Source organism: Lingula anatina, chromosome 2, assembly GCF_051362555.1.
Source record: "Lingula anatina isolate TDL-2025a chromosome 2, LinAna3.0, whole genome shotgun sequence".
Lineage (NCBI taxonomy): Eukaryota > Metazoa > Brachiopoda > Lingulata > Lingulida > Lingulidae > Lingula > Lingula anatina.
Genome location: NC_141768.1, coordinates 2,443,900 through 2,471,110, shown reverse-complemented (window position 1 = coordinate 2,471,110; position 27,211 = coordinate 2,443,900). Strand labels below are relative to the sequence as shown.

The 27,211-nt window shown below is 36.9% G+C and overlaps 1 protein-coding gene across 18 annotated transcripts in view; it reads right to left on the bottom strand.

The window, feature by feature from the left end:
• LOC106156262 (uncharacterized) overlaps positions 1–27,211 on the bottom strand; it is a 127,772-nt gene that overhangs the window by 35,023 nt on the left and 65,538 nt on the right. For 17 of the 18 annotated variants that reach the window (XM_087004704.1, XM_087004701.1, XM_087004697.1 and 14 more), the window contains 6 exons: positions 23,265–24,412; positions 9,449–9,603; positions 7,224–7,385; positions 3,418–4,820; positions 2,983–3,147; positions 430–630 (listed from right to left, as the gene is read on the bottom strand). In XM_087004704.1, coding sequence (XP_086860830.1) covers positions 430–630; positions 2,983–3,147; positions 3,418–4,820; positions 7,224–7,385; positions 9,449–9,603; positions 23,265–24,412 — 3,234 coding nt within the window. The remainder of the gene's footprint in view (positions 1–429; positions 631–2,982; positions 3,148–3,417; positions 4,821–7,223; positions 7,386–9,448; positions 9,604–23,264; positions 24,413–27,211) is intronic. The other variant, XM_087004700.1, reaches the window with a different exon arrangement.

Sequence of the window (27,211 nt, the reverse complement as noted above, 5' to 3'; positions counted from 1 at the left end):
ACCACTTGGACATTTGTTGACATGAGATCACATTACATTTTATTCAATTATTTTTTTTATCAGTAGCTAGAGAGGCTTACTCAAGGCAAATAGTGATGGGAAGTTGAGGTTTCAAACAAAATAGTGAGCTTTTTTTTTTAAATAAAAAGTACTCCATAGAACATCCACGTTTTTACCTACTTTTTTAATGTGTAACAAACTAGGCAGTATTACTGGAAAGTACAATATTAATTTTTTCCAGAATTAAACGGAAGACAAAAAAAGAAATGGCTATGGTGGCAATATAAAGCACTTTGGCATTATTGTAAAATAACAGGAAGAATTGGACTTGATGAAATCATTTCTGTGTCCCACGAAACAAGAAACTGACATTCTTAGATTACAAATCATACTACCCTGCTACAAACACTGATTCCCCACACATCTTACCTGTCAGCCTCCTTCACCTCCTCTTCTGTTATAGGTTGTGTGCGTGTTCTCCAGTCGTCGTGACTTCTCCTTTGAAAGCGTCGCCTCCTTGCAGCTGCGGCATTAGAAGCATCTGCAACCCCTGCCAGGCGTTCCATCAGCTTGTCCTCCATATTAATTCCAGACTGCGCCTCAAACTGAGGGGTGGTGGAGCCAGAAGATCTGCAAGAGAACCCCCCAAAAAATTAATCACTGAAAATATGGTCTTTGCTCACACTTAGATATATGATGTTTATCAAATGCTGTGGATAATTTATACTGTATAAAGAAGTGAGAAACATGAAATATAATTATTTGGTTAAGGTAAAAACTTCTGTAACATGACCCCAACTGCATTCACTGCAGTGAAAATAATAAGAACATAATCACTCTAGCATGGAAGAAAATGTACATAACCAGTCATAAGAACTTAATTAAATGAAAATCATGAACAGAATTATAAACACATACAAGGCAGTATGTCAATTAGGAAAAAATACACGGACAATAGCAACAGATAAACATCATTACATTTCCAACACAAATCTTATCAAACAGAGGTGTTTTAATCTCCTGAGGATATTTTTCTCTCAAATTTAGACCATGTAAGAAAACAAGAGTATTTTTGCTTCTGACCACACAATCTTTATTGTTTGCCCTAAACGTTTCCGGCGGCAGTACCATTCCCAAACTTCCCCACACCTTGATATGAAAACTGAGCCTACTTAAACATAATATTTGTTAAATTTGATCATTAAAATCTTCTTAGTTCAATCATGTTGCAAATCAAGACCAATAATGAGATATAAAAGTAGTTTCATTTTCCATTTGAAAAAGAAAACATACAGAGTATTTAAAATCCTTTGTGCTTTCAACAGTTTGACCTACCTCAATGTACCTGTCCTACAGCTAGGATACTTTCCACAGGTATGATAGTCTCAAGTGTTGCTTTCAGAAGTAGGATGAGATACCCAGTTAGATGCCAGAATGCAGACATTAAAGGCCAATAGGGTGCACCAAATGTACCAGATGGTTCAGACAATTTCACAGAAAGTTCAAACAATCTCTTTTTGCAATGGTGCCTTAGCAATGCCATAAAACTTGGGGTATATTCTGCCACATGTTTTTACTGATTGGGATATAAAATATGTCACTGGGGATCGAACCAAATTACACAAAGATTTAAGAAAATTATGTACAGATGTAATAAAAGGAATGGAAAGAGATTTTATCTTATTCAGGAAAAAAGAATGAAATACATACTGTGATATTGGAATATCCACTAGCGTAGCAAGAAAATGATTCAAATGTTTATACTGCTGGTTGCACACCCCAATAGTACAGCATATCAAGAGCAGTCATATTATAGGCTATATTTTGTTATAATGATACATTTTCATGTACACAGCACTTTACAAGGATAACCTATTCTTTCTCTGCAATATTCATGTAACCGAACTCCATGACCTTGGTCCTATGTGCTCCACTTGTGCTATATCATCTGTGCACTTTTATAAAAAAAAATCTGACTATCAATGACGTAAATGATCAGATTGCAGGCATACAGAGACTGGTCTAGAGTTACTCCACTTTAACTCAGACAGCTAATCAATGGGGAAATCATTAGGTCCTTCCAAAACACACTTTTAACCCTATCTGCTGCTGCTGCACAGCAATAAACATCAATCAGATGGTTTAGAAAAACAGCAGAAGATGTTAAACTGAGAAGAAAACCCAAAAGGCGTGTCTGGGAAACTTTTGGGACTGCCATTTTAAATATGAGGTACTCATATTAAATGGGGGTATTATAGGTCAAGTTGAAAGGCACTGGTGCAATCCTGCATTTTATGTGCATCATTTCAGTGTTTGACATTTGCTTTATGGGTTTACCAGCCTTAACTCACCGACTAAGTTTTGGGATTGATTTCCAGACATTATTTGATGTTTTCTTTGAGACAAAAGCCATTCCTTGGAAAAAGAAAAAAAAAACAAACAAACAAACAAACAAAAAAAAAAACACCGACCATTCTCTTCAATTTAAGTCAATCAATCCTTAGAAGTCTTTCATTTATTGATAGAATAATCTGCATCAAGGTATCTATAAATTGTACCATGAACTCTAGCCTGCTGCCTGCATTGTGTTAGTTGAGCTCACAATGCAAACACCATTGTGTCAGCTGTGACAATTCTCTGAGAGGTAACTTCACAGTGAAATACTAAGATCACAGGTAAAATTTTACCCTGACTGGGGCTAAGATGGGATGTGCACTTTTTTGTCTGCTGCTTGAATTAAGTTATGGCCAGTATTTATTTAGTATTTATTCATTGTTCACTCAGTCACCGATGTCAAATCTTTTCAGCAAAATGCATAGCTCAATGACTAAAACATCATTTTTCTTTACTTACTATTTCAAGCAATCTCAGCTTCTAATGAAACATATTTAGGGGAGTTTAGCTTAAACTTACTTAACACTTAACATAAAATATTTTTTCCTACAAATTTTTTAGGAAAAGTGTCTAAAATTAATATCTTACCTAAAGGACCCATGCCTATTTGGCGTCACCCCTCCTGATCGAGATCTTGATTGAACTCCAGAATTGGCTTCTTCAATTTTAGACTCTAGTCGAGAACGGATTTCAAAGACAGATTTGGGAGCTTCTTCCTCTGAATCTGAGCCTTGTTTTTCCTTTCTCTCAAGCCTTAGAAAAAGGGGAAAAATAAAAATGCCATTAAGCAAGTTAAAAAACACAATACTTTCAATCATCATGTCTTCCACTGAAATGGCAAACATTTCTAGGAAGTTTCAGACATTTTATACATTAATGTGAATACCAAACTCTCCATTGAAATCATGCAAACTTTGGAATTAAATGCCTGTGTAATGTATAACTAAACATTAATGTTTTATAACTAAGTTCAGGTCCACTGGACATGTGTGAGGAGAATCAAAAGCCATTATGACTGCTTACATTCTAACTCTTTCAATTTCCTTGACAACGTCTGCTGCTACATCAACAGGAGCTGTTGGTTTCTGGGTATCACTTGCTTGTTCTTCCTCACGTCGTACACGTAGAGCACATAAAAACTCAGTCTCGGCATCTGCCTCTCCAAAGGAAGAGGCTTTTTTCAACAGAGAAGATTTTAAAATTGGTTTCACCTCAGGTTCTTCTTCCCCGCCATGGTCTTTGTTTTTCAATATGGAAGGATGTTTGATGTCGCCCTGTTCATCTGAGCTGGACAGAACAGACTTTGGATCACTTTCCCGTCGTTTCAGAATTGGTTTTGGTTCTGGGATTTCCAAATCTTGTTCGGTAGAATCCTTGCTTTTCAGTATTGATTGGACTTTTGAAATTTGTTGCTTTTCCTCCTTGTGAAGTTTGAGAATGGAGTGGGGATCTGGTTTGCTGTCCTCTTTCACGCCATGTTTGAGAATGGAATGTGGGAGTTGCTCCTGTTCAGAGGTATTGCTGGCTGGGGCAGACGTTTCCTGATTTTCAGACGACTTGTGCTTAAGAATTGGATGAAGCTGCTCTGTCTTTTCCTCAAAAGAATTTCTCAGTTTCAAAATGGAAGAGGGTCTTATCTGTTCTTCAGGTTTAGTGTCATTGTCATTAACAGCTGTGACATTGCTACTCTGTGCAGGTACTGGTGGCTCCATCTTTTCTTTTGGTTGAATAAAGACACAAGATGGCAGCTCTGGTTCCTGACCAACAGTCATTTTGCTTTCCAGCAATTCTTTGGCCTTCATCACTGATTTGACCTGTTCTGCACCAGAGCCTTCAGACTCCTCTAGATCTTTACTGTTTCTTTTGGCTTCTTCAAGCTTCCTCTCATAGTCTAGCACTTTCTTTTTCCCCTCTTCTGAATGCTTTTCAATGCCTTTACTCCTGTTTTTCAAGATCTTTGCTAATTCCGCAGTAGGCTTGTCTGTCTGTTCTGTGGCAAATTGTCTTCGCAAATGACCGGTCTTGAAGCTTGCAGACCTTTGAAATGGAGCATTTTCACCATCTTGGTCACCCATAGCTTCCTTTTTTCTCTCCCTAAAACTTGCAGATCTTGTTGGACGTTTGGGGATTTCAAGTTCTCTCTCAGCAGAACTGCGATCGTCGCTGCTGCTTGAGAAATCTTGGGGTCGAAACCTCTGTGGTAAAACTAGTCTTTTGGGAGGAGCCTTTGTGGCATTTGGTTCAGAATCAGAACTGGACACATCAGAGCTGGTCCCAGTGCTTGTGAATCTTTTCACCAAGTCTGAGACATGGATGTCTTTCTGGCCTGTGTTGATCTTCTTTGGCGGTGAAGGCTCATGCTCCGCATCCCTCTCTGGACTTGGACGTCCTATATCTCTGGCAAATTTTCCAATGGTATTCTCAACCTGCAAAATCCATACATGTTATAATCAGGTATTTATATGAGCCACTAAATCATATATAAGCATAACTAATTCAGTAAACAAGCTCACAAAGTGCATTATATAGGCATATGGTAATAAAGTAAAATTTTCCAGTAATTAAAGGCCCAGGGTTGCCAACTCTGAACAGTAAATTATGCACAAGCTATCCATATCAGGCATTAAATATATAATATAATTGTATGAAAATAGAGAACATGCTACCTTAAGTTATATTAAAGGTTTTGTGATTTTTTTATACGGGTTCTACTGTAATATTGCACTTTTTCTCAAAATCTAATCAATTAACTGCAACCCAAAACTTGTAATCCAATAGACCACTGTTTCTGAGATTCCCCTCGGTGAAAAAAAAAGGTGACTTAGAAGACTTGATTGATCATAATTTCTATGATACTTCAAAAGAGACTATGACATTTATGTACTGCATCACATCTTTGGCATTTGATAAATTGTATTAAGGGAAGCGCTGTCTTTACCAAATCAATCAAGTAAAATATTTTTTATGTCATCGCCATTACCAAGGAGAATTATGAGGCAAAATTTCATCAGTTATAATGGATATTTCATTACAAATCTAAAGCTAAAATTGTGGAAGATTTTTTTTATCTAAAGTTTACAGCAAGCAGGTACTTATCACAAGTGACCAGTTCTGATGCAGACTCAATCTAATGGCAGACAGGTTTCCAAACCACTACCCAGATTTAATAAAGCAACTTGATCTTACTTCTCCTACGCAATTTTGCCATAGCGTCCATGATTGATTTGTTACCAGCTCCTTATTAACAGGCAATATATCTGGACTAATGAATTATTTCTGCCACTTAATTTCTAACCCTGGAGACCTGTTCAGGTTCAACATGTGTGTACTGCCTCTGATGAAGTGAACTCTGTTGTGAGAGCTTGCATATTGAAATACTAAATGGCTCTTTTCATATGGTATACTCATCTATCTGTACCAGTCCACTCTGAGAGATAGGGAACTTCACAGCTTGTCACTCAACTCCCCCCCCCCCCCCCCCACAACCCCCAACACACACGTGTGTTTGACATGGCCAAAATATTGACTTAACTACACACCAGGAGAAGCAAACTTGCAGAGAACATGTGTCGAGCCCTTTCAAACTGGACTGGTCCAGTTAGAGCACATGCAGAACAGTGGACTAACAGATCTGTGGATCAAATATACTCAACCCACTCAAATGCTTGTGTAATCCCCATGAGGAATCTATTCAGGAATTAAGTGGCAAGCTTTTTAGTGGGTCGCCATATTTGATCCATGGATCTGTTAGTCTGCTGTTCTGAATACGCTCTTAAAATGTACTTCTCCATGTTAAAAAGGCCTAACTATGACTATTGGAACATTTTTTATTTTTTTATTCAATTCCAGAAGTTCAAGTCATGAATAATTGATGAGGAAAAAATTATATGTTTTCAACCCACCTACCTTTCAAAATCTCACAACTTATAACTGTATTGTTAGAAAGAGGAGCAATTAAGTTTTGTGAAACAAATTGCTAGCTTTCTTCTATCTTTAACATATACAACCTTAAATGGTACATGAAACTATTGTGAACAATCAATGATATGAACCATAGCAAAACTGCATGGCCCCCTCTCACAGTGCCTAGTATTCACAGAAACATGGAAATGCTCTTCCTGTACATATTCTATTTGTGGAATGAACAATGGCACCATCAGTATCACTTTCTTTCTGTATAATATTATACCACAGAAGACAGCTGAGTAGAACATGCTAGAAACATTTGAGTTCGTGCTGGATAATGTCATGTTCACAACTGGAAATAAATTAAATGTGGAAATAGACTTAATACCACCCTCAGGTAACCAGATTACTTCACACTGAATTAAAAGACAAGACATAAGGTTCTTCATGCACTGGTGACCTGGTAATGTTGTTACAATGACTATTTCGCATCTAAGTTGATCCAATTGTGAACACGACCAGAAGCACATGCGGGGGGCACACATCACTGGCTGTCATAGGAATCTAAAAGCCTATGCATGATCTTGTTGAATTTTTTATCTACAGTTTTATAATTAGCCAGAACTTTGAACACCTGAATTACTTGCAACACTAATGTTGTCCCCACTGGTTGCTGTTAAGATTGTTGAAATACTGCAATGGCCTTAATCATGATTTCAAAAGTTTCAAAAAATCACAAAAATTTGACATATTTCAAAAATTGTTTTACATCTAATTTTTCCTGACAACCACATATTTACCTGTGGCACTTGATCATTAAAACTCATACCACAAGTACACAAACTCTCTTATTCCTGAAAAAAATTTTCCAATCATTTTAATAATCTTTGGTTTGCAGTCTCTTGCGGTATGTTAAAAATTACCTTGTGACTTTTAATCATGTGTTGAACTTCAGCAGGAGGTTTGTGAGGGCCAACATGGTTGGCGTCTGCTTGGGTTTTGCTTTCAAGCCTTTTCATCACATCCTCGATTGACTTGGAAAAATGATGGAAGCTAGAGGAGCGCGGGGCGTCTGAATAGATAGGCTGCAAAGGCAAGAGGAGAGAAAAACAAGGGTAAACGACGCAGTAACAACATGCACTGATATCATGCACTGAGGCAAGTCACACACATTAAAATTCAATAATACATTGAGCTGTCTGTGGTGTAGTATGGATGGTTAGAGACCACCACCCCGTAGGGAACAACTTCAGAAGGAGCGAGGTGCTTTTTTTTTGAAAAAGTGAACCTTTTTTACCCTTTAAGTAGAACCAACTTGAAAATTGGCATGAAGCCTAGATCCAATTTTGATTGAGAACAGGCCATTTTTGGACAAAGGGGCAATTCTTTCAAATCCCCTGATTCCCCCCCCCTCCCCCCTCACTCTTGTTTACAGATCCCTCACTGAACCTCCCACATCTATATCAAAGTGAATCAATGTTGCTTTGTGCTGATGCATTTTAGTTGTGAACCAGTCTAACTTGAACCTTGTGTGACTGCTCAACTACAAACTGTGACAATTTTGCACTAACTTAACTGCCATCACTCTGTTCACCTTGCAGCCAGTGCTACAACATAATTGATCAATACGCCGGGTCCCCTATGTTGATCAAAATGATATCTTATGTATGGTATAATAGCTAACATTGTAATTATTCAACCCATATTCCTGTAGTCACTGCTAGCAAGTTCACAGAGATTGCCCACCATCACTGTCTTATGTACAGTGTCAATAGTGGCTCTATTCCCAGTCTGGTGATTAAGTTCAATTTACATAAAGCACCTGCCATTGAAAATGTTTTGAATTTTTAGCATGGAAATCAATAATACAAATTTTTCTCAACAGCTGAGCAAATCAAACATATGATTTTGACATCATTAATTATACGATAATTGTACTGTCCTGACAAAGTAAATTTCTGATTAGAGCAAATCTCTGTAACAGTTGTTTTTTTTTAGTTCATTTCACTCTTGTTTACATTTAATGAAAACTGTTTCTGAAATTACTAAGCTTCTCCCATTTTCTTAAAACCCTTCACTGTCAACTGAAATGATACCCTCATTTCCTAGCTGACAAAATTAATGAATAAATTAGAATACTCAAGGTTTCAGTATAAGTTGACAAATATATTATATTCTTTTTTCTTTCTATTTTTTTTAAGGGGGGGGGATAAAAAGCTGCCTGCAAAATTTCTTTTATTCTTTGACAGATGAGCACTTCACATAATAAAGTAATAAATCATCAAAGCTAACCAATTATTTACTTTTGGGATGGCATTATTGTGTTCCAGACATGCCTTCAAATAGCCAGAATTGGTTGTACATCAAAACTGAGCAATTTCCATCATGTACCTGTGCTTGGTGACAGCTGGTAAACACAGCAGGTGTTCATCTCTGTCGGAAAATCAAAAACAGGACAAAGCTGACTCATCAATTAGCGTTTTTAAAAACATGCTTTGTGAAGTGATTTCCTTCTGGGTCAAGCTTCAAATGAAATAGGATGACAAGATGACAATTCCCTCGTCAATTTCATTACTGATCTAGCTACCATACGCGCATTAATGAAATCTGCAGCAAAGCAAAGGCTTGGTTTGGAGCATCATTCAGAGCATTATAGCAAATGAATAGAAGGGGTGATAATCCGCAGATCATCTGTCAAACAATTTTAAATCTTCATAGTTTGCATCAAAGGGACATGCAATGCTTTAAGCTAATACATGGGCCATGCATTGGAGCAAGGATCAATATGCTGTACTAGATCATGTACAACTGTGTAGAGGGTTTTAACCAGAATTTTACAATATCTCAAATATTCTGAATTGCTTGTTTGCTGAAACCCTTTTAACCTTTCAAACTGAAAAATTTGACAAAATTTGAAATGACGAGAGAGACCATGGAAGCCTTTGTTAAATCCTTAGCAATATCAACTATTTATGAATATTCATTTTGTAATTTCAGGCCTTACAGACAATAACCCTTCCCAATTTACTTCCACTATTTTTTGTATATATATATATATATATATATATATATATATATATATATATATATATATATATATATATATATATATATATATATATATATTACTTAATGAGACTCCCCTTACCAATTCAGCCTTATTCTCTTCCTTGATACTCTCAGCCTGCTGCAGCTCCTCTGTGGTCACTGGCTGCGTCTTATTTCTGCTGCCTCTCGCCTGCTGACTCGTTACCCTTCTCCGTGGTTTGGCCTCATTGTCATCACTGCCTTTTCTACTCAAATCTACAAACAGAAAGGATAACTTACATATCAGATGTCTGTGTGTGGCAGATATAAAATGGAGAATTTGACAGTCCTTTCCTGATTGGAAAACTGCAGCTCACTCTCTGAAGTCTATTATTAAAATCCATACAAACAAAAGGTGTACTGTCAAGCCCAGTCTGCTAGCCTAGCCTGGGTCATAAGGGTTACTGTACCACTGTGCTTCTGTAGTATTCACGCAGAATTACATCTACAATCTTTGGCAAAAGCGAGTGATTTTTTGGCATTGCCGTGGTACAGATACTGGCCTATTGTTAATAAACCAGAGATGGCAGGGAAAGTAATTCAATTGTTAAAGAAACCTATGCTCATGGATTATACACATGTCAAATCACAAGAACAACAGAGCTAGCACTCATACACCCTGCAATATATCATGTGTGTGTAGTGAATACAGATTGGCAACCCTAGCAGGCTACAGCGACCATAGCAGGCTACGACTACCCTAGCAGGCTAGGCCTACCCCAGCAGTCTTATCAATTCTTGACTGCCACTATTCAGGGACACATTCGAGCTGTACCTGGTAATTAAAATAGTAGGCTAGCAACCAAAGTGTGTCTGAGTCTGTCTGTTCCAGACAATCCAGCTGATGCAGAAATAATTCAGATCCCACGAGATGCACCATTTGTCAACTGACAGACGTAATACAATTTCTCTAATGAAATTCTTCCAAGGAGACCAATTCAACTGTCGTGGTTTCCGTTAGCAGTTTTTTCAATTATTTCACAAAAATAAGAGGATTCAGGGGCAAACAGTCACTTACTTGATCCTAAGACAGTTTTTTTTAATGCTTCAAAGTCATATTTTTTCTACAGATCTTGCATATTTACAGCTACTTAACTTTCCCAATCCAGACCTTAACAATGATAAACCTCTATAACAAAAGTGCCTGATGTCAGTATTTCTTTCTGAGACTAGACTACTATAACTAAATTATTTCATAAGAGGTTAACAACATGAATTGCCAATCTCTGCTTGTACCCTTTTATACAATACTGTTACTGTTCAACCTTTTTTTACTGAGAGAGAGAAAGAGAGTCCAAGTATGTAAGTGTATGTGTGTGTGTGATTCATAGGCCAAAAGCTGTAAGATTGTATATTTATTTGCTACTGAATAATAATAATAATAATAATAATAATAATAATAATAATAATAATAATAATAATAATAATAAAATTATTTCATAAGTGATTATATAAAACATCGAGTCCAAGTGCATGGATGGGTTAAGCAATGATTCACGAGTAGGAGAAAAATTGTTGTTTTTTTTAAGAAAATGTTATTTGGCAGAAAAAAAAATCCCAGACAGTATACCTCTAAATGGTTTTAAAACTTAAAGGTGCAAGAGGGAGGTTCGGTGGGATCAATTAAACTGATCACATTAATTTGACTTTGTTATAGAATCAAGATGGCAATTCCAAATGCACCACATAACATTGATACCCTTGTCCTTTTTCTTTGAGTCTGGGGTCTATACTTTTACAAAGATAAAACAGAATTAAATCAGGCACCTGGAAATAAGAATCCATCTTATCTATCTTCATCCACCTCTTTCAGATGAAACCCACCTTCAATAATTCTGATCCATCCATCAGGTTTGTTACCTACCTATTGAGATCATTCTATTGTCTGTTGGTCATAGCTTTTTCTGTGAAGCAGTATAAGGTGTATATTGGTTTTTTCCAGGACAGACTTCCAGTATTAGTCACATGAACACTTTGTCTGCTGATAACTATCTCAACACAGGTTTGTATATTAAGGGTTTCAAGACAATGATCTCTGATGAACATTATTTCTCCAAGAAGTGCATTTCGTTTGTGCCATAGGATCATCTAATGCAGACATCCTATTGTTAAATAATTGACAATAAATCTTCCACTGTTTGAGATTTATGAGAGTATATTTTGGAATCAATCTTTCCGCAGCTTATCCTCTCAGAATTCATTTCAAATGTCTCCACATGCAGAGTAATCCAAGTTGTTTAAAAAAGATGAGAAATGAGAAAACCTCTTGGAATCATGACCTAATAACACACAACTTCACAGGATTGTGTCCAGCTTTGCTTTCTGCCTCTATTCCATGCCATGACACATTTCTAGGAACAAATCACAGAATCATGTCCTTAAAATCACCTGCTTCTTTCACTACCATGTTCAAACTAGTGAACTGAAACAAACCCTGCAAAGACACACCTGCTTATTCCTTATGCCACCTGAACACAGTCAACTCATCACGCCTCATTACTCACTGTGATACGATATGACACAGTTCTATACTGCAACCCTGAGTTACACAGCCTACTGCTTCTGGTGACAATAACCATAAGACTGATAAAAGATTGTGACATTCAGGGTGATCTGCTTTAGCATGGACATATAGGCAGGAACAGTAAGGTCCAATCTGAATCAAAATTTTACATAGATTCTATGCCATTTCTCAGGTTGGTGCTTGTAAGAGGGTAAAAAAGACACCTCCCCGTTTCCTGGTTTGGAAATTAATGAAAGATTCTGAGCCTCAGGGTGCACTGCTTTGGACTCCAAATCTACCTGCAGTGCTGAATAAATTTACACACTGAATAATCCCCTTCACTTGAATAAATCACCACTCACTTATGCAATATTCATCATCATCTCTGATTTCTCAAAAGACAAAAAATTACTGAAGGGGCTTGATTAGAGTCAAACAAAGAGAAATCTTTTTTAAATTCTCATGGGACAAGAAAATGACTTGTTCAATATGGGACAATTGGTACATCCCAGAAAAATTAGGATCTACTCAGGACACAACTTTATTTTAAAAAATTAAAAGTTTATTATCTTTTAAACCAGTCTTTGTTTATATAAATACAAAATTAATGAACAGGGTCATATTTAATGTGTCACTTATGCCCTGTATACATATCTGAATATATCATCTTCTCTGTCAGCCTAATTCTACCATATAATTTACAGAAATTCTGTTATAAATGCATTTCAACAACAAAAAACGTTTTTGATGGTAGAGGGAATATCTGATCCAAACTGGAAAAAGGAAGCTGAAGGCGGAATTTCTGAATGAAATGAATAAATAAAACTGTGTTCTACTGTATCATTAAAATACTCAATCTGCTCATAAATGTCCCTCCCTTAAAAGACCTTGCTCATGGTTGTACAATTTTTCACTCCTTACAGGTAAAATGAAAATCTTGGTTAGATGCATTGGGAAATGCTATTTTTTTAAAGCAATCGAGACGGACAGATATTATACAAGAGAGAAGCTTTCATAATTCTCCCAGCTGTGGCAAGTCCAATATCATTAAACCTTATGTTTCATCTGGTGACAGCATTATACAAGCTTACTCCACCTTAATCTACATAACCACTCTTTCCACTCTGTTAAAGAATTAGAAAATACTAGCAGATATCAGAGAATGTGTGTAAAACATCACAGAATTAAATATGCTTGGACAATGTGTGTGTGCGCCCGTGTGTATGTGTGGGCGCACGTGCATGCATGTGTGTGATAATCCATAGAAATATCATGATTCATTGCCAAATGACCTGGAGTGGGGCAACACTACCCATATCTTATCATAACTTAAAATGTACAATAATAAGCCATACAAAAATGCACATTTAAATAAATTATGATACAATTTTTAATCTAAACCTAAGTACATAGAGAAGATTTATTGTAGCCACACACACACACACATACTTCCACACATTTATATAAAACCATTCCTAAAGTGGTAAGACAGCAGTATTGTTATCCTAACACTTTACTCAGCATCACTCAATAACCACATTTAAGGTGAACTCCTGCAACTTGATAAAACATGCACCACTGGATTTGAAAGGATGCAAGTTGTGGATTCAACTAAGTTAACAGACACGTTATACCACGGCGAGCCTGACAGAGGGTTATGAAAAATTGCTTTACCATAAGTTAAAACCTTATCGGTTTGTTTTAGAAAGTAAAAATTTTAGCTTGTAACTTTTTCATTAACAATTTATCTATAAAATTGATAAGGGTGACCACTTAAATTGCCAACCCTGCTTTTGTAGTAGCAGGAAACAGAGAGGAAATCTAATTTGAAAGCTTACTTGGGTGTTCACAGAGAGATAAAACTTTGCTTACTTGGCCTCCAAATGTAGGTAGATACATAAATTACAGAACATGGCCCTGGATAAGTGGGCATCATTTTTCTTGGTACAATTTGTTCTTCAGTTTGTAGCCTCCTTAGACTTGTTCCTGCTCTCTCTTTTCCTAAAATTTCTCTTGAAGTTTTCCCAAATGCTTAAGAAGCTTCTTCACTGTTAGTATTTTTCCTTGGTTTTTCTCAAACAACAATTCGACTCTAAGCACAAATATATTATATCTCACAGTTACCATGGACACCAGTTTTTTCTTAGTTTCTTGGCTGTGTCAATCTTCTTTGGTTTCTCCACATAGTTTTTGTCTCCTGGCAGTTCACATTTGCTGTACGTTAACCCTAGCTCCAAGAAATCATTTCCAAGTCTGGATAGCCGTCATGTAACCTAACTCTGCTCTATAGTCTTTACAATCAATACTCGATTCCTTTTATTGTATATTTTTTCCATCTCATAGCAGGTGGCATACAATGCTGCTACAGATTATCAGATGAAAAATGGCAAACTCTCGGGGTAAAAATGGCAACTGATGAATAACCATTCAGGGTAATAATCGTTGTGTGGCATCAATTAATTAAAACCCTTACATTAAAATGTAGCAGTATGATGCCTTTCGTCTCCCGTTTCATTCTCACTTGATGTCTGTTTGTCTTAATGGTTGAACATGTGGAGATATCTTCCACAGTTATCAGTGAGTGTAAGTGTTCCAACTTGATCTTGTCCAGGCTAATGGAAGAGTTCCACACAGTTCATAATTGACAGAACCTTCATTTCTGATCAACAGGCAAACTGATCAATACCTATAGTGGAACTATCACTCCCAGGGGACAGATCTTGATTGCAGTTAAGTTTGCAAGATATCCTATGGCTTCATAAAAAGTCACCGTCTTCATTAAGTGATCTCCGATCTCTGATTACCTGAACATCAGCCAGACTATCATACCAATCAATACCTGCAGTTACTTCTTCCAGTGACAGATACAATGTATCAAGATTACCAGGTGAGGTTTGCATGAAGAACTTCTATGGTCTGACAGGCTGTCACAGGACAGCTCAAAGCAAGTGGTCATACAGTACCTAAAACACACCTCTCACTAAGCCAGTACCTAGACCTCTGCTTGCCTAATCAATACATTAAATAGAGGAGATATACGATCCTTTTCCCCATGGACAGTTCCTCCCGCACCTCAACCAGTCGAGCAAGTCACACAGCGCTGTCATATCGTGGATGTTTCTTCATCCCGTCATAAATATTTCTGTACACAGATGTTCCGCTGAATGCTTGGACTTTTCCGAGAGCAGCTGTGGTAGGTTCGAAGAGACACATATGATCAAATATTCACAGTGGCTTCTTACACACCAGATGTTATCTTTTTCAGAAAGGAAAAAAGGGAGAAATCTACCAAGTATTAAGTTCTGTTCTATTAAAAAAACTACAGGTAATCATATGAAGAATTGGTTAATGTTCGCAAGTCACATCATAAACTGCTTCTCATCTCAACTTATTTATTCTTAAGATTGGTCTTAGCGTGTCTGCAGGCCATTAAGTCTACCAACCCTCTTTCTACTTCTTAACATGACATTAATATTCTCATTTTCACTGAGAACATCACGTAAGTGAAAATTAACTTCCTAAAATTGATAGCATCATAAAAAGCACTGAAAACACTCATTTTGCAGTCCTGAGAGAGGCATGGATCACCTTGCATTTTGCTATTTCCTTACAAACCAGCTGGAATTAATGATAAAATGGTAACATATATTAATGAATACCTTTGGAGTATAAAACAAACTGCGGAAAAAAAAAAAAAAAAAAAAAAAAACATAAGAAGTTGCTCTCAACTTGTCTAACTTCATTTTTTCATGTCTGGCCAGACAACTACAACATCCCACCTCAAATCTTATGCAAATTAGAGAGCTTAACAATGTTAAAAACTTAGTCCAAATACAAAAAACAAGCTACTGAAGTTTGTCTGTTACCACTAGGACCAACATATAATTAATGTCACCATTTATTGTAAAGAATCAAAGAAAACATGGCATGGTTTATGCCCTAGGTCATGGGTTTATCCAACTATGATTGCACTAAAATAGACAAAATCTGTTCAATTTTTTAAAAATGGCTGCACAAATGACTAGTAATAAGGGACCTGATACTGCATAACATGCCTGAAACTGCTTCAGATTGGTTTAGTTTAATGATTTAGTTCTGATTTCCAGGTGTTGTAGCTTGCTTACAATCTTACCTGTTAAACAATCACTCCATTTACCCCGTCATCATACTGAACCATGGGATCATAGATCCCATTCCCATACCTACATTGATCTAGCAGGATCGACCCATCTCCGCGGGGATTCTTGTTAAATTGCATTCGAATTAAGCAGCTTACATGTCTGGCATGCCTACTGAAGCAGCTAAACAATAGTTAATTACCCCCTAACAGATTCAGTCGGTGTGCCAGACATCAGAGCCACTTAAACTGAATTTAATTTAGCGAGAAATCTCTCAGAGATGGGTCGATCCTGCTAGATTGATCCAGGTATGGGAATGGGGTCATAGAAAGACTACATAAGGGGGGCGGGGTGCAATTAAATGTATACTTCCTGATGTTAGTGTTTATCACTATGACAGATGTTTGACAAAATTGACCTGAACCCAACTTTTGACATTGTTATCACCCTGTTCCTTCATTTCATCAATATACAGAAAGAGAAAATTGTCCATTTTTGAAAAGATGTTAGGCCACACTTTTTTATTTTTATGGATGACATCCTCTGGGTACCCCAAAATCGGTGCGAGAGGGCGAAAAAAAAAAAAACAGTCCAAAAAAAAAAACTGCTTAAGTAAAGGAATGCTGTCAGTACACAGCTGGAAACACAAATTTAACCACAGAAACACGTATCAAACTAACAATATGTCTTTATCCATGCTCTCAAAATATTAAAGCATTGTGAATACTTCGTAGAAATGTAAAAAAAGTCATGAATTGATATACTTCATATTACCAAATCTATTTAAGGTTATTTCATGCATTCATTTGGTATAGCAATCAATAAAACAAATATCAATCAAACAGTGTGTCTTTATTTGTATTCTCAGAATATTAAAACATTTTGAACACTTCACAGAAATGTTTAAAAAATGATGCAAAGATATGCTTAATACTACCAAATCTATTAAAGGTCATTTCAGACGATGCCATTTTGTCAACTTCAACTCACACGAAGCAGCTAAACTGTCAGGTGGCCTGTCCGACCTTCAGCCCACCAAATACCTCGACGCCCTTGTCGACCCTTTTTTCGCTACAGAAAACCTGGTATTAATGTGCTGCTTTATACAGAATGTCACAGAAATGTTTCGGCCGCCGCCAGCCTTTCGCACAATTGTAAAAAGGTGATATCTCCATGCCCAATATCAATGGCATACCAATCCAAAACGATGGCGCCCGTTCTCTTTATGACTTTTATTGTTGTGTAATTTGAAAGTAATCCTAGAGATGAATTTGACAGCAAAGTGGCCGCATTTCCACGTGGCGAAAATACGCATGCGCAGAAAGCTCATTTCCTTGCAAATTCAATAACAACGTTTGCGACAACCGACTTCGTTGGGGGCTGGGGGGGGGGGGGGGGGGGCTTTTGTTTTTTTTTTTTTTTTTTTGAGAACGGGCGAAAATCCGTGCGCGCGCAGGATGTCATCCATAAAATTAAAAAAGTGTGGCCTTATTGAAATAGGATACAAATAAATAAAATATATTATAAATAGTCTGCTTTAAAATGTAAAACGTCCATAATAATTTTTGTGTCAAGTGAGGTAACATAACTTACCAGTGCCCTATCCATTAGAGTAAAAGAACTTGCCCATATATCTCAGAGGAGAGCACCTGATATTTGATTAAGAAGGAAACACCCTCCTTTTTAAGTCAGTAATCATGTAAAGAGAGAGCTGTGTTTACAAACTTCATGGGTTACTAGAATACCAGGGAGATTGAGCAGGTAAACCAAGAATAAATATAGCCTTCCAAACAGGATGTACTTCTTATTTACATCTAGAGAGAAAAATAGAATTTAGGCTTTTTTCCTTACTGTACATATAAAGTATTCACCAAAAACTTATGAAAAAGATTTTGAGCATGTTCAAGCATGAAAAACCTGGGGCTTGCTTTAGAATAAGATAATTTGAATTCTGATTCTCCATCAATCAACTTTTAAATTATTAATTAATTGTTAAAGAATCTAGCAAAAACTTATGAAAAAGTAAATAAAAATTTTGGATGATGACAAGGGTCTGAAGTGTATATATTCTATTACCAAGACAGACTCATTTCATAAGACTGTCCTCACCCTCCCCCATGTCACCAGATAACCCTGATTGTGATTTTAAAATTTCCGATACAATATGGCACCGTGATGACAATGTTTGTTAGTAGTAACATGATTACAGTGAACAAGACTGTTTAAGACTTAAAATTTCCACAGTTTAAGTTATAGCATGTCCCGTAACAGACTTTGTGATACTATATTCATGCTCTTAATAGTGTATTTAACCAGGATAAAGCCTACCTACATAGCTGTGTGTGTGTGTGTGTGTGTGTGTGTGTGTGTGTGTGTGTGTGTGCATGCGTGCACATGCATGTATTCATGTGTGTGCATCTACTAACCTTTCACAAACCATACCAAAACACCCAAAATAGCCAAAACGAAAGTCCAAACAACGGTTAATGCAACTCTATCCAGCTCCATCTTCTGTATCTTGGACTAAGTCTATTTCTGTGATGCCATTTTATTTACTAACATAGGATCTTTTCATCCTAATGATTTCCCCACAGGTGAGCCAGTTGATCTTTTAGAAGTATAGCTCACTATGGTACAACTCCTAACCTCGGCATCCAAGAATTAATTGAGTCAGTCAGTTTCTCTTTCTCAGTCTATGAAGTGGTTCTTAATACCTCATAATACCGGAAAGTAAGGCTGAGTCAGCTGCACTTGTACCCTCTGTGAATTTTTGTTTAAAGAAATATTCTCCATCACAAAACACAACTTCAGTAGCTATAATAATGTCCGACACGCCTTCATAATCCGTGGGACATGGTCCTTGGGTTAATAACCAATTTCCAAAAACTAAAGCCACTGTTTGGAAAAGATGAAGAAAAAAAGTCTGTTGTATTTCCAAAATCTGTGATAAAGTGCTGTAACAGTTATGATTCAGGCTCACAGGTAAGCTGTGCCACAAATCATGACTTGGTATTTGTATGGCACACTAAGTACTGGAAACCCAACTTAGTCAGCTACACATGAATAATAATACCCCCGAAAAAGATTCCTCAGTTCACAAGCATGTTTTCCTACGTAAATCAAAATGTAGTGTTTGGACGGAAAACTAAGTCAGTTGACCGCACTTGCATAATCCGCTAATAAACACACGTCCCAGTCACATCTCTGGCCACAAAGGCATTTCCCATGCTTATGGACCCAAAATACACATCTTGGTTCCGCCTCCAAAATACAATAGCCCATCAATGAAGCTCACTGAGTCTACTACCGCCTCTTACTACTGCAAACAACAGGAGAGTTTTTGTTGCGTTGAATGGTGTTAAGTGCATCCTCCCTATTGTTGAGGACAGTCACAAAGAGATGATATATATTTATGTGTATACACAGCCTGTAACCGCAGACACCATACTGTGGAATAGGAGCAGGGAGAACCGCAGGCTATTCTACAGGAACTCATCTACTCCTGTTTCTTTCCTCACAAAATTACTGACCCAGAAGGATGCAGGGGGAACAGAAAACAAGGTATAAATGCCAAATATCACGGGAGGTGAGAGATAACTATCAACCTGATCACAAACACAGTCATCAGTGGTTTTCATCTTTGGAGTAATATCTTTTTTTATGCATTTGTTTTTTTCCTCAACATGTTTTTTCCTCAAAATTAAATCAAGTTAGTTTCATTTTTGAATTAATCTCTTTAGGTTTTTTTTTTCAAAATCATGAATCTAAATCACAGTTTTCAAAGTTTAGTTTCATCCTTATAAATTTGATATTTTCTTCAAAAACATTAATCTTAAACTATCACCATTGTCTAACCTTGGGCCAAATGATATTTCACTTTAATCTTGCCATTATATGAAAAAGACTTCTTGGGTTCACTTGCATCTAGTTTTATTTCTGCTCAACTCAATAACTAATTTTTATACAAAACCAATCAAGAACCTAGTAAATGATATCAATAACAAAATCTCCAATGCAAAAGAAATCAACATATTTTCCATAGTCATACCTTCCACAAGCAGGTAAAGCCCAACCTCCTAGTTAACAGTTTGATGCAATAGACAGAAGGACTATATACACTGTAATGGCTGAGGGGTGTGATCAGCACCTTCACTGTACACTATACTTACATATACATGGGCAAAGTGATCCTAACCCTGCTCCAGCTCCTCTGGTCAGGGTGCCTAATACATTCCCCATGTATCCAAACACAGAGGTAAAAAATCTTAAATCAACCTCTAAAAATACCCAGCAATACTAGATATTCCTTTTGTGTCTAAAGAATTTGTGACCTGACCTTCTTCAAAGTCACGATTTTAACAAAAGGACCCACAAGGCACTTCCCTGTTCACAGTCATTCTATAGTAAAAAAATGTACGTGTATAAATACATACATACCACATACCAAACTTTCATCCTGAGACCCTGGTATCGGTCAAGAGATAAAACAATACTTCAAGACTAAGTTAAGTATCAGTTAGGTCCAAGATGTTGACACAGGACACGCCAACAAACAGACAATAAGACCTTTTATTTCTGTCCCGTGGAGAGCCATAATAAATCACACCTACACCTTGTGACAACAGTGACACAAAATAGACATATAAATTACCCCAGTACACTGTCAATTACCCAAGTGTGTTAAAGTAGCTTCAAGATTTACCTTAGAAACCAAAGGCCTCCGCCCGTTTTGTAAATCTCTGCGTTAAATCTGTCAGTGTATCCAGGCCGTCCGCTTGTTGGTTAGACTCAGGCAGTGCACCTGATAATTAACTAGACTGGCTTTGGTGACGTAATTTGAAACAAAAATATCCTTACCTGTCATCACTTTCTACCTGAGATAAGCTCCCCTGGTTAAGAACATAAATCTTTCAGCTGATCCCCTGGTAGACTATATATGCACCACAGAGTGAGAGACCTCCATTAGTCATGGGAGGGGTGATACACAAGTGTCCCATGTGGAAAATATAACAGTTTGTGTAATAAACTTCTGGGACACCAGTATTACAGTTTATCACAGTGATATCACTGGTGGGTTATCATGTTACTCAAAATAGAACAGAATACTCTGTACAATAAACAAAACTTTTTTAAAATAGTGTTAATTCTGGATAACAGATCACATTCAACTAGAAAAAAAATCTGACTTTCAAGAAAAAAACTGACTTTCTTCTGCAGCAGCCTGTGTGGTCTACATCATCTGATGTAACTGATGCAGGGCCAGGATGGTGGCTGACAGTAACAACATGGTATCAACATCACACACCTTGGTGACCTTTTATCAGACTATTTACCTGGTACCTACGCCTGCGATTTACAAAACCTAGCAAAAGTTTGTACCATTAAGTATAAAACATACCCGACCTGGCCTGACCTCCTACTGTTATCTCCACTGTGTTAAAGGCAGGTAATGCTGTCATAGATAACCTTGGCACGGTGACAGGTCTATATCCACCACACCTGGTACATCAGGTACCCACGCAGGGGAACAGGTTTACATCAGGTCTATATCCACCACACCTGGTACATCAAGTACCCATGCAGGGGAACAGGTTTACATCAGGTCTATACCCACCACACCTGGTACATCAGGTACCCACGCAGGGGAACAGGTTTACATCAGGTCTATACCCACCACACCTGGTACATCAGGTACCCACGCAGGGGAACAGGTTTACATCAGGTCTATACCCACCACACCTGGTACATCAGGTACCCACGCAGGGGAACAGGTTTACATCAGGTCTATACCCACCACACCTGGTACATCAGGTACCCATGCAGGGGAACAGGTTTACATCAGGTCTATACCCACCACACCTGGTACATCAGGTACCCACACAGGGGAACAGGTTTACATCAGGGTTTTTTAAAACATTTACGTTTTGTTTTTTGTTTTTTTTTGTGGAAGGCGGGTACAGGTGACATAACAGAACTTGGAACAGCTTAGTGAAACAGTTCAAGTTTATACAACAGAACTAGGAGAAATCCAGTCAGGTTTATACAACAGGACATGAAGCAACCTTAAATGAACGTCTGAAGAGAAAAGTTGGTCTAAACTTAAATACTGAATACCTAAGTCCACTTTGAGTAAAAATAAACCTGTAGAACTTTCATGAAATACATCTATATATCTATATGTCTTTGAAAATTAAATCCGTGTCTCATTTTTTCTTCTTGGCATTAACAAAAGTAAATTCTTTTTATTCAAATATTTGAAAGAAATCTCAGCAGTGGAACTTTGTACAAGTGGTATCATTCACCCCTATCTGAGAGTCCCCATTGTGTACAGGGTACAAAGTGAATGAAGCACAACAACTGCAATCAGACTGGTTTAAAAAAAACTAAGCCTGCTGCAACTGTGTCATGTCTGCTATGGGCACATTCTACCTCACCTGACCTTGCTAGCCTGCTTGCCATTTGGCTAACCATAGTTTAGTGACATTTTTGCAAAAGTTATGCCAAATTAACAAACAGATATCCACACCTTTTTTTATTCAGTAAAAAATGCTGACTTTTGATTGGGCTATTTTGTTGAAATAAAACAGCAACTTTAAGCATCATCATGTCAAAGAAAAGCTAACATCTGCAATTTCAATCTTTACCTCAAGCTTCGGAACTGGAGGGCATCCAAGTACTCACACAATTTTTAAATAAAAACTTCTTTTCTGAGAAATCCATAATACTTAAACATCAGTCAGCCAGTGATATGAGATAAAAATATCTTTATAACACCTATGAAAGGAAGTGTAACAACATAAAAATTGAAAGATAAAAAACTCTAAAAAATTAATGTGTGTATGCACACAAACTCATGCACACTTTTACACACACACACACACACACACACACACACACACACACACACACACACACACACACACACACACACACACACACACACACACACACAATCAGTGCTGGGATTTCAACACTTCTTAACCCATCTGTAAGAAAGGTCAGACTCAAAAATATTGAGTGAAAATACTTCTCATAGCCATGGCTTTTATGCCTGCAGGTTTGGAAATTAACAACCTTTCCAATGGACAGAACCATTGGCTTCAGTCTGGGTATGACATTTAACAGATTCACAAGGGAATTCATTACTTAAAGAATTATCTTCCAAGACTGTATAATAAAAAATGCACTTAAAATAAAAAAAAATTGACAATAGGCAAGTAAATTTCCTTTTATGACAACACATTAGAAAAACTTACCAGAAACAGAGTCTTCAGACTTGTTTAATTCTGATTTACGCTGTTCACTCTTGTCCTTCCTGGTCTTCACATGCCGATGGACACCATCTGCATCCCTGGTCTTCTTTTCTTTACCAGTATCTACGGGTGAAGTAGCACTGGGAACCACCTCATCTTTCTCACTGGCTTTTTTGTCAGGTGTAGAATGTTGTGTGTCTGGTATGCTATAAGTGTCTTTTTCTTTTACAATGTCTCTGCCATCTGCGGAGATGCTCTTTTCAAGTGGCTTTTTAGCACTCTCAGCTCTAGGAGTTATGTGTGTTTCAATAAGGTTCTTATTGTTGGTAATTGTATTGCTTTTTTTGGATGTGTCTTTTGTCTTCAAACTCTCTCTACTACCTTCTACAGAAGAATTTCTCTCAGACAACTTTTTGTCACTCTTTGTGATCGCTTGTTTATTGCCAGAAATATCAATGTTTTCTTTTTTTGCTTCTCTTCCAATAGACCAAAACTTGGTGCTATCTTTCTCCTTTTCTCTTTCCGTTGACAACTTCCTAACTGGTGCGTCACTTTTCTTATTTTGAGATGACTTGCTCTCATTATCTGCCTGTCTGTCAAGAGAACTCATCCATGGTTTGCTCTTATCTGTTTTTCTCTCAAGAGAACTTGTCTTTGAGGTTTTGTCTGGACCTTGCTCTGGAGAGGTCTTGTCAAATGAACTGGGTGTGTCCGTGGCAGAGCTCTTTTTGAATGGTAAGGAGACTTCCTCCATCACTTGCTCCTCTCTTGGTGCCATCTTGTGGGAATTCAAGGCAGAAGGCACGTCACTGTCCACAGGTTTCTTCCTCCCGATAGATCCACTTCTGAAAGAAGAGATCTGTCCTTTCTCCTCAGAAGGGCTTGGCAAGGGAGATGTCTTATCAGAAATGGAAGATCTTTGGATGATGTCTTCTGAAACAGAATCTTTGTTTTGTTTTCCCACCACTTTTGTTTCCTCTTTTCCTAATCTATCTTCCTCGTCAAGGTTTTTGTGTGAATAGTCATCATTTTGGGTTTCAAGGATGAAAGATTTTGATTTGTCGTCTGCTCTGCGTCTTCCTATGATTTCTTTTCTTGATTCAACTAAGGAGTCTGCTGTGCGCTTAGCCTTTTCGCTTTTGGTACTTAAACTGAAAGAAGGAAAATATTACATTTTCATTAAAAGTAAAACACAGATAATATCTTTATATTAGCGGAGAAGAGAACATCAGTTTTTGGAAGATTTAACCATTCAAAAACATATTGGGAAAAGAGGACATTTAATGTATCAGTCCTTGTTATGCATAAGTCTATATCTAATACAAAGATACTCAAATATTTCTTACACTATGAAAAGCTATATAAAACTATGCCTCATGACTTCAGAACTTAAGTATATTTCCCTATGGAATTCCCACTGTTACTTCTAGGCATAAATCACAATAAGAGCTCTTTGCACCATACAAGGGTTAATCAAAAATACATATTCATGAAACATTATCAACTGCTTTTGACAGAACAATATGTGTGCCAAGACCAAAAAACTACTAATTTCATGTTAAGTCTCCAGTTCATACAACCATAAACTTATTATGTCCTTAAGGGGTGGTTGTTAAATCAGCTCTTAATACATATTGCTATTATCAGGTAGAAGCAGGTGTTAATCTCAGTATATCTGGTAAATTCTCATTTTTCCCCTTTCTATCAAGTAAATGGTAAAATATATAGAGCTATAAAGGTTTATCATTTCCTTCCTTAGACACGCTTTCAATGAGACCTTTTCATGCTGTTTTAAGAAAATTTAAACATTGCAGTTTTGTTTTGTCTAGTTCAGACTATTTAAGCCATATTATACACAGTTAAATTCTTGAGATGTAAAAAATAAATCCTGTAAATCGAATTTTTTAATATTAGGAAAACATCTGCAGTATTCCTGACTAAATTAAATTTCCATGGTTGATTAAAATGTCCATACAAATAAATCCTTTCATCCTTCATACACATCAATTAACAAAAGGTCTTTTAAAAAAATTTTCTCAGTATCATATCAAAGTAAATGAATGCTTAATTTATTCATACTAAATTTGGCCACTTCAAATAATCCATCAAAAAAAAAAAAAAAAAAAAAAAAAAAAAAAAAAAAAAAAAAAACTCCACCCTCTCTCTGCTCCAGTCAAGCAGAAAGCTGACATTTCATACATCACAGGCTGCCAGTACACCAGTACACGAATACTTCCCAGGGTTTCAACAACAACAACGATATCTCAACTGACGAACATTTTCACATTTTCGCATTGTGCACATGCGTAAACAGACACCTGTTTAATCAAAAGTCCCCACAGGACAAAAATGTTCACTGGACAAAACACATGAACAATCTGGAAAGACTACATGTCATGGAAGGACCTCCATGGTTTGAAATATATCATCACAGACAAGCATTTACACAATGTGCAAATTTTCAAGCGGACACCTGCTTAATCAGAAAACCATGGGATATAAACAGGCGCAACAGTGCAATTAAAGAAAATGTGTCTGTGATGGAAAACACGTTTTATTTGAAGTCTGTAATCAGATCACTTTCTTTGGAATCTTATGATGGTTTAAATTTAAAAGTTTGTGAATGGGAACTTTATTGTAAATCTTTTTTATGTTTGGAGGTTTGTGTATTGGGGTGTAGTCCTATCTATCAGAGTGATAGATTACACCTTATTACGACTTAGTAACTCAATACAACTGCCATTAAAACGGGATCGATTAAGTTGCTAAAATACAGTCCTTGTTGTAATGTAATGGAAGAACCCAACTGTTGTCCTTGAAGGTTTGAGGAAGACAGAGATATATACACAGTTAACACAGTCCATTATTTACCTATCAGGGCCACATTTTTTTTTTTCACTGGATGATCACAGATATTTTTACTGGCAAATTTTGTACGCATTTTTGTCCTGTGAGATATTTTAAAAAATAATAATTAAATCAAAAAAAAAAAAAAAAAAAAAAAAAAAAATCATCAGCCAGCTGTTGGCCTTGGGGTTGCCTTGTACATGTTCCTTGTACATATTGCCCTTCAAAGTGGCTTTGAAGATTTTTTTCATGAAGAACCAGTTTATAAGGAGAATAATACAGGTCATGTTGGTTGACTCCCAAAAAATACTGTTTTAGTTTAAAAGGCAATTTCTATATGACAAATAACTTTTATATTGTACTGAAATTCTGATCTCCTTTAACATGACATCAACTCAAATTGATGACTGCTACTGATATTGATAAGGTCAAGGGAGTGGCCATATTGCTAATGTACATATTATATATTAAAGAATAACAGGAACACTACAAAACAACATTTTTCTTAGCATGCTTTCCCATAAAAGAAATAATTGGAAAAACTAGAAATATGCACAGCTGTGATACCTGTGGTTTGACATGATAGACTACAATGAAAATGCCCTTGACCTAGTCCATGGTAGAACTACAAAACCCAGTGAAAGGGAGTTTGGGTTATTACTGCAAATGTCCAGCTGTGTTTACATGTATAGGAACAGCAACAGGTCCATAAAGGCAGTCATGAGCATGGGTGGATCACATTCACAATAGGTCTAAATTAGATCATAAATAGGCAATCTTACTTCATCAGGCAGCCAGATTACTTAACATGGGAGCTAAACAGATGGTGATCCTTTTTAACCCGATTTACATGGCTGGAAAGGTCATTTTCTGTTTTTCATCTGATCTACAAGTTATGAATAGGACTTTAGGCAGTACTTCCATAGCAGCCTTGTTTGTGTCTTGATGACCAGTATCTGGAGAGCAGTATCAAAAATTTCATACCTTCATTCTTCTCCTCGGAGGCTGGATTAAAAACTGGTGAAGCCCACATGAATTTGATGCTCCAGAATTATTTCATAACAAGTGCCCCCACCCCCTCCACCGCCTATATACTCAAATAG